Genomic DNA, 11,184 nt, shown 5'->3' on the forward strand with positions numbered 1-11,184 from the left:
CTCTAGGTTTACCATCTCTGATCTTTCAATTTTGTTGAAGTTACTGGGTGATTATTATTGTATATAAATCTGCACCAAATTCTTACAAGCACATGGTTTTGTTGTATATGTTTGTATTTTTCGTTAAACTGTTGGTGATTTTTGGTGCAAATCAATATGTAGCCAAAAATAATGTTGTTTAACCACATTTTTGGAGTAATGTGTATTTGTTGCAGATTTTTTTATAGAGTGGCCTAGTAGGCTAGGATACACCAATGTGAAGGGAGGACTACTCATTTATACGTCTCTGCCTCTGAGTTCGTGTGCACAGTTTGTGAGCAAAGCTATAACAATAATGTTTTAAAATCACATGCTATGCGTGACCAGCTAGCTAGCAATGTATTATACGAGACCAAGGTTTAAAATAGCACGCTATTTCTTCGATAATATCATGTATAGCATATTTAGAGGGTCCACGCCCTAAATTTTCGTAGCTTGCTCGCTATGACGCTATTTGTAAAATAATAACATGCTATATCTCTTTAAACCTTGATAGAGTTAGCGTGCTATTTTTTTCCAGCCTATTGGCCCAGAGCGCCCAAATTTTCCTCTTAAAAAAGAAGAAGTTGCTTTCACTTTTTTATGATGTTGAATTGTAATATGTTGGTTTCTCTTCTGAATCATAAGATAATATCGCTAATGGTAATGATTTTTAACAGATCATTTATATTATGTTGTTGCTTTGTTGAATGTTGATGTTTGCCTTCTAAAAAATTGGAGTACTATTTTGTATGTGGTTATGTATGTATGGTTTAGTCACTTTTGGACTATATGTCCATCATTTTTTCTAAAATGTTTCATTTTTAGGCTATATCTCTGGGTTAAAAAAAAAAGGTGTGTCTATGTCTCAGTTGACTGAGATTTTCTTAAGTCTCAATCACCTCAGAAAAATGCAACTGCAATTTAAAGAAAAGTGCAACTTGGTCTAGTTGCACATTTCTGGCAGAAAAGTGCAATTGCACTTTTTCAACAGAAAAATTTAATTGCACTTTTTAAACAGAAAAGTGCAACTCAAATCACTTTTTATAAGTGACTTAGACTTTAAAAAATCTCAGTTGACCGAGACATAGCAAAACCGTTTAAAAAAACGCTATTAGCAATATAGCGTGCTATTAGCATGGTATAGCGTCCACATTGTTTGAACGAGGCCGCCACTATTTTAAACCTTGTGCGAGACACACAGAATCTAGCAGCTTAACGGGCCTACATGCAACCATGCCATCAGCGCTACAGAGGGAAACCTTGTGCGAGACACACAGAATCTAGCAGCTTAACGGGCCTACATGCAACCGTGCCATCAGCGCTACAGAGGGGAAAAACTATCATCACGGACGCGGTATCCTGGCGCAGGGATCGGCAGGACATTGAAGCTAGTGTGCCGTAGTACACAGCTACATCGCCCGCGTCGTCTTAGGTACTGTAACGAAGAGCGCTGGCGGTTTAACAGGCCACTTTGCAACGACAAAAATGCCAACCGGCAGATCAAACTCCACCTGCTGCCCGGAAGCCGACGGAGCACCGCCGGCGGGCCATCAGCTCCTCCATCAGCCGTCCGACAACGCTGTACGAAGATCCACCCTTCTCCACCGCGCTCCTCGCCTTGACACCGAGCTCATTAGTCTTCTTCCGTATAGCGTCGCCCTGCTCGTTGTTTTCCATGAGTGCTATGATGGATTCAGCGATCACCTCGCCGCCGATCACGTCATGGTTCTCCATGGCCGAGGCGTAGTCCCTGGCGCCGACGCTGACGCCTACCTTGAGCACCTCCACGACGAGCTTCTCGTTGTAGAACTGGTCGGCGTACCGCGGCCATGTCACCATCGGCACGCCGGCGCTCACGGCCTCCAGCACAGAGTTCCAGCCACAGTGCGTCATGAACCCGCCGAGGGCGATGTGGTTCAGGATGAGCGTCTGCGGCGCCCAGCCCCAGATGATGAAGCCGCGGCTGTCACCGACGTTTGCCGTCAGCTCGGCAAAGCCTTCAGGCATCCACTCGGTGCTTTCGCCGGCACTGATAGCCCACACGAAGTTCATGCCAGAAAGGTCGAGGCCACGGGATATCTCGCGCAGCTCCACCGGCGAGAAACGTGTTGCCGTGCCAAAGGAGATGTACACCACTGAGCCAGCCGACTTCGTGTCTAGCCACCGCAGACATCTGTCCTTGTTAACGTCGGCGTTGACGTTGGCGCCGGTCCCAGCCATGTCCCTGGTGGCGAGGGCGACCGGCCCCACAAGGAACGCGCGGCGGCCGAGCGTCGTCTGGAAGTGCTCCACGTAGTCCGGCTCCAGGTCATGGAAGCTGTTGAACACCTCGCCGAAGCTCCTCTGGTCGGCGGCGTTGTTGCTCTGGTAGAACGCCCACGCCCCCGGCTGCTTCCCGGGGTCCATCATCTGGCTCCTCCGAAGCTCGACGCGGTGCGGCAGCCCCGGCAGCGAAGCAAGAGCTTCAGGATCGCCCTCATTTGCCGTCGTCGTTTGCAGCGGGTTGCTGCGCAGCATGGTCTCGTTGCAGGACCGCGCGAACACGCTGGTGCCGGTGAACACGAGCCGCGGGACGCCGTGATCCGCGGCGGCGTCCGCGGAGCAGCTGAAGAAGCTGTCGGACACGACGGCGTCGGGGCGGTTGTCGGCCAGGAACCGGTGGAATGGCTCTTGGACCAGCTGCACCGCTCGCATGAACTTGGCGCGGCAGTCTACCTGGAGCGTGGTAAGGGCCATGTAGTTCTCGATGCCCGGCGGGAGCCCCACGTCGGGGAACGGCATCAGGGCGATATCGACTGTTCCGGAGCCGCCGTCGTTGGCACGGTCGACGGCCGGGCGGATGGTGTCGGCGTTGACGGGCGTGGTGAGGATGGGGGCGTTGAGATCCCTCTAATCCACCGTCTGACTGCTGCTGCCTCTAGTGATATTGACTTTGTGCATGCTTGCCTCTCCCGGATCTCCCTCACCATGATGCCAGACACCCGTACCATCGCTCTCGGCCCTTTCCCCAACTTCAACACTGGGGACGTCTATCAAGCCTTGCACTCCTCGGGATGCGTTCTCCCGGGCCAAGACATCAACTGGGACTGCTTTGCACCGCTTAAAGTTCGGGTGTTCTTCTGGATTCTACGCCTCCAAAAAACCAGAACTCGTGCGATGCTGCATCGCACTGGGCTGTGTGCCCTCCCCCGACCTGTCCGTTTTGTCCGGGCCATACAAAAAACATCACGCACCTGTTCGTTTGCTGCCCCCGCCGCCGACCTCCGTGGAACATCGTCTCCCCCTCGGGCGCCCCCACAACGGCGATGACTTACCAACTCTCCTCGATGGCCTCTCTGAAGATCTGCCACGGATGCACAAGAGGGCGCGGAACACTGCCATCCTTGCTCTCCTGTGGTCCATTTGGAAGTCCCGAAACAGGATGGTCTTTGACGCAGTGCACATGACTACCGCATGGGTGATCGCTATGGTCGTTGACCACCTCCGCTTATGGGTCGTCCGCGCCTCAGCTAGAATAGACACAAGCCCCCTGTTGGCCTGGTGCCAGTACATCTCCTAGCTTCTCCAGATCTCCCCCCTTTGTATTCCCCTCTCCCCCTACCCTGGGCGCGGTATGCCGCCCCAGACCCCAGGAATGCTGGCTGCAGCCTCCCCCTGGCGTCGCTCCTGTACTGCTAAATTTTTTTAATGGAAAATTCGAGTTCAGGTGGGCAATCGCCCCCCGTTGATTTCTGAAAAAAAATGGTTATGTGGCCATGTTCAAATCTGGCTCAGGGAAAGCAAAGCTAGTATTTGCATGTGGGATTGATTGATGTGGATTCAGTATTTTTCTATGTATGGAATGGCCAAGAGCAGATTTTATAGTGTTGTAATTGACCATGTGTTGTTCTTCAAGGACAAGGAGGACGACCAGTAGCTGCACTACTTGGAATCTGGAGGACCCAAGGACAACTGAGACAGACTCCATGTCTTTGCTTGCTGCTTCTACTTGGCTCCTGATGATCTGCAGTTGTGCAATGGTAAGTTTCGTGTATGCCCTATAAATGCCACTTTGGACCTGTGATGTATGTGCATGAAGTCGTTTATTTGGGGCAGTTGCCATCTTAACTCTGGTGGAATGGGCTTACAAGATGATCTTAACTAGTGCTTTGTTTCTGCTTGTTAGTAGTGTGAGTTTGTATGGCTGTAGCCTGTATGGGGTCTCGGCCTTTTAATATTTCCAGAAATGAAACTGTGATGTTTGCAGTAATAATATCATATAGGTGACATGGTGAGAAATCTTGCTACATTGTTAGGTCCAAATTTGGGTGATGGAACGGAAAACTTGTATTCGCATGTTTGTTGATATGTCTACAGTGCATTTGTGGTTAATATGCAGTTATGCACATGCTGTGCATGGTCCAGTTTAGATGTTTAATATTTGTGTTGTGCATGGTGCTGGATGAGCGTCTGCGGCGCCCAACCTCGTATGATGAAGCCGCGGCTGTTGCCGATGTTTGCCGTCAGCTCGGCAAAGCCTTCAGGCATCCACTCGGTGCTTTCGCCGGCACTGATAGCCCACACGAAGTTGTTGCCGGAGAGGTCGAGGCCGCGGGATATCTCGCGCAGCTCCGCCGGCGAGAAACGTGTTGCCGTGCCGAAGGAGACGTACACCACTGAGCCGGCCGGCTTCGTGTCTAGCCACCGCAGACAGCAGTCCTTGTTAACGTCGGCGTTGACGTTGGCGCCGCTCCCAGCCATGTCCCTGGTGGCGAGGGCGACCGGCCCCACAAGGAACGCGCGGCGGCCGAGCGTCGTCTGGAAGTGCTCCACGTAGTCCGGCTCCAGCTCGTGGAAGCTGTTGAACACCTCGCCGAAGCTCCTCTGGTCGGCGGCGTTGTTGCTCTGGTAGAACGCCCACGCCCCCGGCTGCTTCTCGGGGTCCATCATCTGGCTCCGGCGCAGCTCGACGCGGTGCGGCAGCCCCGTCAGCGAAAGGAGAGCTTCAGGATCGCCCTCATTTGCCGTCATCGTCTCCAATGGGTTGCTGCGCAGCATGGTCTCGTTGCAGGACCGCGCGAACACACTGGAGTGAACACGAGCCGCGGAACGCCGTGCTCCGCGGCGGCGTCCGCGGACCAGCTGAAGAAGCTGTCGGACACGACGACGTCGACGGGGCGGTTGTTGGCCAGGAACCGGCTGAATGGCTCGCGGACCAGCTGCACGGCTCGCATGAACTTGGCGCGGCAGTCTACCTGGAGCGTGGTAAGGGCCATGTAGTTCTCGACGCCCGGCGGGAGCCCCACGTCGGGGAACGGCATCAGGGCGATATCGACTGTTCCGGAGCCGCCGTCGTTGGCACGGTCGACGGCCGGGCGGATGATGCCGGCGTTGACGGGCGTGGTGAGGATGGTGCAGCTCGCGCCGCGGGCGGCGAAAACGGCGGCCACGTCGGCGGCCGGAAGGAGGTGCCCGGGCGCGAAGAAAGGGAAGAAGAGGATGTGCAGCGGTTGCTGCCGCTGCCGCTCATGCTGCGTAGCCATGGATGGCGCGCTGGGTGTTGCCGGTAGGCAGCTCGCTCGCTCTTGTCGTTTGGGCGCTCTAGTTGGTTGTAATTTGGTGGCAGTTTTGTTTTCGCTTTTTCGTGTATGGTAGAAACTGGACGAGGCATGATCTGACCGGGACATGTGGGGTGAACGGGTAAGGGGGAAAAGGGAGGAGGGACCAAGCTCACAGGCGGGCTGGGAGGCGAGCTGGACAACCCCCATCGGTCCAAGTCCCCGCGCGCATTGGAGGATCGGCGCGGGATTGCTGCTTCGCCAGCTCGGCTCGGCTCACGCGCCTCCTCACGCGCCAACGTCGCACATGGTCAACGGACCCGAACGCAAAGGCTCTGATACGCGGGCGTTAATTCATCGGAACCAAGGAAACATCCCGAGCCGCTAATCGTCGCTACTACGCGCCGCGCCGCGCCACGCCATGCTGCGTCCTGCGCAAATCAAACCAAAAAAAAAAATGCCGTACTATGTCAATGCTTCTTCGCGTACTATGGCAATGCATGCTAATCCTCGCGGGCGACCAAAAATACGTTGCGCGCCTGCTGCGTACAATGCGGCCCACCAAAGATGCGGAAATCCTGCGCTGCCGCGGCCAACAATCACAGGCATGCCATCTACTAATAATCCGCTCCTCCAAACCACGCGCGCGTCTCATGGCGATTGATTGCTTAATTAATCTATCTGCGACATCTCCGCTAGCGCCAGTCCACGTCACCGATCCGTGCAGCTACCCTTCTCTGCCGTCCACCCCGCGCGGTTCAGTTCGCAACAACCGCCAAAATCCATCTGTTCCCGCTCGGAAAAACAAACACGGACCCTTCCTCAATCTATAAAAGAAGGCCATGGTCGCCGCCGCGGCGGCGGCGCGTGCCGTGACTTATGACTTTGGACTTTGGCGACGGGACGCGGGAGGAGGGGAGCCCACCATGCTCCGGATCGCGGCGGCCGTGATCCATCCATTCCATAAAGAAATCTCCGGCGTCCCCTTTCTATTTCTTTCCCGACCTGTCTCGCTAAACCAAGGACAAATCCGTTCTTTCTCCAGCTCGCACATTCGCATAGCTGATGGAGAAACCGGTCGGCGCCGATAGACATCCCTAAGATTTTGCAAAAAGTTTCTACCGTCAATCTGTACAAACTTGCAAAAGGTTCAAAGTTTTGTTTTTGTTGCCTGCTGCTGCTATGTAGCTGCTTCTCACCGCCAACAAAAGAACAAGAAAAAAAACAGATTGGGAAATCGGTCGATCGAAACATCACCGTCAAGAAAGTAATCAGATCTTTCGATCGGGGAAAAAAACATATAGAGAAATCGATCGGTCCAAACATCTCCTCTCAATCCTTATTAGCAGCTCTATGCACGTACCTCCTGGCTCGACGCAACAACATGGCCTGACGTTGACAAACTAGTACTGGTGGGGATCACCCTTCTCCGTCGTCTCGTTCGGCCTCGTCCTCTCCATCTCCTCCTTGCACTTGGCGACGGGACGGCAGGCCACGATGCCGCCGGAGAGAAAACTACGTGTGGCCGGACGGCGATGTGGAGTCCCCTTTCTATTTCTCTCCCGATTTATCTCCCTAAATCGGGTCCCAGTAGTTTCAAGATTAAGCCAATTGATTCTAGCCAAAACTTTTACGCAATTCAGGGTCCAGAGTTTTTATCGCAACTTAACATTATGGCAGGCCCGTACTTGCAGGGATAGCAATATCGTCAAAGCGAGATAGTCTTGTAGTTCCACTAAAATTGTTCCGAATATTGTACAGCCCAGATTTCACCCATTGAGCGCCATGTGTTGCTCAAAAGGCATCCTAAAACAGGTATTGCTGCAACCGTGTCGATCCATCCTACTACCTACCATGTTGCCTCGCGCGCACGGTCAAGCCGGCAAAATTACCGCCTACTACTTGTTGTATGTAACCCACGGAAGGCAGGTCATTAACTATCCGTCCGGTCGCATTCGCATGCCATCCAATCCCCTCCTTTAAACCGTGTCTCAAATTGTTTGCTTAATAATATGCGAGATCTCCGCTCCACACTTCACGTCACCAATCCGTGATGTAACCATGTCCGCCATTCATCCCGGCGCTCATCCCAAGATCCATCCGTTTCCCGCTCGGAATCGCGAGGCCTTCCTCCATCTATAAAACCAGGCCATGATGAAAATCATCGGCGATGAAGAAAGCGAGAGCTAGTAGTGTCTTCCATCAATGGCCGATTGTTGATAATGGGTATTAAAAGTCAACAAATATAATAAATCTAATGGAGAAAACGTGAAGTTTCACAATTTGTTCAACACGGAAGTACGGGACACACAGATTGATAAATTGTTCAACGCTAGCCAGATTTTGGTGACTCGGCTCGGCTTGCTTATGCAACTGCGTATGCCCCGCTGGCCCTTCCGAGTCCCCGCTGATAGCCGTCGCTGCGTGGGCACTCTCACGAACTGAACCGCTCGCCACCTCGGCATTGTTGTGTCGTTGGAGCCTCACTTGGACTAGTAAGGGGTCCATACTACTGCTTTGTTAGGCCTGAAGAATTAGTTAGATTTATTGGATTAGCCGATTAGGTAACTGGGTACTAAGTGGTTTTTCCTAGCTGAAAATAATGAGCACTAAGTCATTTTTCATGCGTGGTTAAAAAGTCAGCTCAACTTGTAGCGCTACATACTGGCACATTTGAGGTTGACCTGTTCTCTAGATTGGGGCTAACCAACGAAAAGGATGTATCCATGGATAACACAAGGCCCCACAACTCACAAAGCACAACGATGATTTATTCAACCGTTTTATCTCAACGGATGCTCGGCCTACACTCACCTACCCGCCCCATGGAGCCACGGGGCCGGCCGGTGACTATAAAAACCCGAGGTGCCGGGCCCTCGCAGCCTCGTGCTAAATTGGGAACATGGCTCGGGGATGGACTCACCAACGGCCTCCTTCGGTTCTGGACAGCGAAAATGAACCCGCGGATTACATAGAAGTCTCATATCCTCCTTACCATTGTCTTTGTTCGGCAATTCAAACAAGGAAAGCCCTTCTTTATCCGGCTCGCACTCCGCTTGTTGGAGAAAGCCATCGGTGGTGACGGATGCGCTAGTACTCGTCTTCCATCAACTCCAAACTCCGACCTCCGGCGACACTAGTATTGTGTTCATCAACAACCTTTAGTACACGCGGGAACTTATAGGACCACGTCACTCTACAACACCAGAAAAGTTGGCTCGTGATCCGGCATGCGATTACAAAAGTAGCCGACTTAAACGTGCATCTGCATGTGAACCCGATTTTTGACCGATCTAATCATCTCTGAAAAATTTCATATCTGCTTGTGTGGTTTCAAGACTTTCCTACAAGAAAACGAAGTACCCAATATATTAAGTCTTGCTTGGTCCAAGAAAAAGCCTGCTTGGTCCAAGAAACAACCGAGCGATAGGATCAGCTTTACAATCGTAAATCGATCAGGTTAGGTCCAAGGATTCATTAAGGCGCGATAGCAGTACCAATGTTGATGTTGTGCAAGGAGATTAAAATTGAGAAACTATCATCAAGATTTTACAACGGCAAGCTTTGCTACAGATCATTGCCCACATAGATCAAGACAACAGCTATTCACACCAACAAACACAAGGCTTCAGCTCGCTTGACTATTTCCGGGTCGAAGGTAGCTAACTAGATTGATACTGCTTCCTATCTAGCACTTGTTAAAATTTACTTATTTCTACTTGTTTGCAAAGATCAGTAGTTTTGTTTAATACCTAAAGCTAGTAATTTATTAGCAAGGCTTCTTGTAGATATATGGGCGTGTCATCGATCAGGCCAGTTAGGCCAGTTTTTCCTAACATCCCCTTGGCACGCATTGCAAGTCTAATATACATGCATATACAAGCTCAGCTCCAAATCAACATTCCTCAATACTTGCTATAGATAACTACACAAAAAAATCGAAAATTTGCCAACACCTTTATGATTTCTCAAGCATTCAGGTCACATATCAAACAATCAACAATAAAAACGAATATATATCAGCAAGAAAATTTGCCAAGACCTTCCATCTTTTAGGGACATTCACATCACAAAGCAAAAAAAAAAAAAACTAAAGGCGCATACAACACAACTCATGCAACCTGGTACAGCGAATATTACAGCAAAACACATCCTTTGCAACTATATACATCACGGAGATAATATTCAAGGAGGCTAGGTCCTGATGGCGACATCTCCTTGTCCCCGTGTTCTTCCTTGTCGAGTGATGCATCGAGGCTCAACACTCCAGCCGATGCCTTGTTATTTATCCTCCAAGCATGAACAAAACATCAGCGTCGGCTTTAATAAAGCATATTACGCAAAGAAATAAATAGATTTAAGAGGAAGACTTCAACTAGACACGCATGACAACAGACATTCATCTATCTACCAACATGATAGCACCTTTGTTTCCTCGAAAAGGCGAGTCACCTATGTATATGGATTTACAACTGCACCATAGTTTTCAAGTTATCGGGAAAATAAACACCAACATATACCGTAACTACCAAGAAGATACATAGTGACATAGATGTGCATACAATTTTCAGGACTCCATAAAAAGAAACAAATTGACAGCAAGTGATGTCACTCGTCAATCAAAACCGTGATGCAAAAGAAAACAACACATCAAGATACAGTCTTGTCATCAAGTGCTACCTTGCTGTTGATCTAATTAATACAGTAAGCACTCGCACTAGTTAAGTGGCAATCATTTGGTAAGAGAGGACCACCTGTGATCAAAAGATTAGAGCCCGTTTCTACTCGGGGTCTTTGACCAAAACATTCCCAGCAGGTATCACCACCTGCACCGACTTGATATCGGAACCATTGTTATATGTAAATAGATAAAAAAAACATCCCCTCAAAGTCCAAGCATGGCATTACCTTCACTCCTGAAAATCCTATATGCTTTGATTAACTCGATACAATATTCTGCAGAAGGAACTGTGATTCAACGATCTATCATCAACTCCGTAAAGCTCACATGAAACATCTAGTAACTTGGTAATCTAGTCTCGCATAGCCATTGTAAATTTGCAATGGAAGTCAGTCACCACACAAAAACATCGGAGCTTTAAACAAAATCAATAGCAACAAAGATATATTAGCTGAACAACACAACATTAAGTTTTACCCCGATAAACTACAACAGTAGTATGTTTTGCATATAGTAAACAATTCTTTAGATTTAGAATCTGCGCACCCATTTGAACAATACAAAAGTAAAACATAAGAGTGTTACATGAACGAGAGCAAGATGTGCATGCAATTAACACTCTGACCAAAGAACCCATGCAAGCCTCCAATACCAATACAACCCTTATCAAATACATCTTCAGATGAATTAGTTCATCACAGACTCAGTCCACATCTACATGTGGCTAATTAATCTCTATGACCATCTAAGATTAGAGCAATACGTAATGCAAAGTGTCAAACATCTGTACCAACTTCACATGACCAGTTTCAAATAATCTGAACAAAAAGAATGGAATAGAATTAAGAACTTCTAACAACCAGTCCTACATGCCAACATAGCCACAATATCACAAAGCTCACGAGAGGAAAAAGAAGAGAAACCCGACATCTTACCTAAACCTCG

At 49.7% G+C, this 11,184-nt stretch overlaps 1 protein-coding gene and 1 pseudogene across 1 annotated transcript; both read right to left on the reverse strand.

Moving 5' to 3' along the window:
- Positions 1-1,521: 1,521 nt before the first annotated feature.
- On the reverse strand, positions 1,522-2,802 carry LOC124689618 (scopoletin glucosyltransferase-like). The gene has a single exon (XM_047223122.1). It carries the CDS (start codon positions 2,800-2,802, stop codon positions 1,522-1,524), a length of 1,281 nt encoding a protein of 426 aa, XP_047079078.1.
- A 1,632-nt stretch (positions 2,803-4,434) lies between these two features.
- LOC124689619 lies at positions 4,435-5,543 on the reverse strand (annotated as a pseudogene).
- Between the last annotated feature and the right edge of the window lie 5,641 nt (positions 5,544-11,184).

This window comes from Lolium rigidum, chromosome 2, assembly GCF_022539505.1.
Source record: "Lolium rigidum isolate FL_2022 chromosome 2, APGP_CSIRO_Lrig_0.1, whole genome shotgun sequence".
NCBI classification, from domain to species: Eukaryota; Viridiplantae; Streptophyta; class Magnoliopsida; order Poales; family Poaceae; genus Lolium; species Lolium rigidum.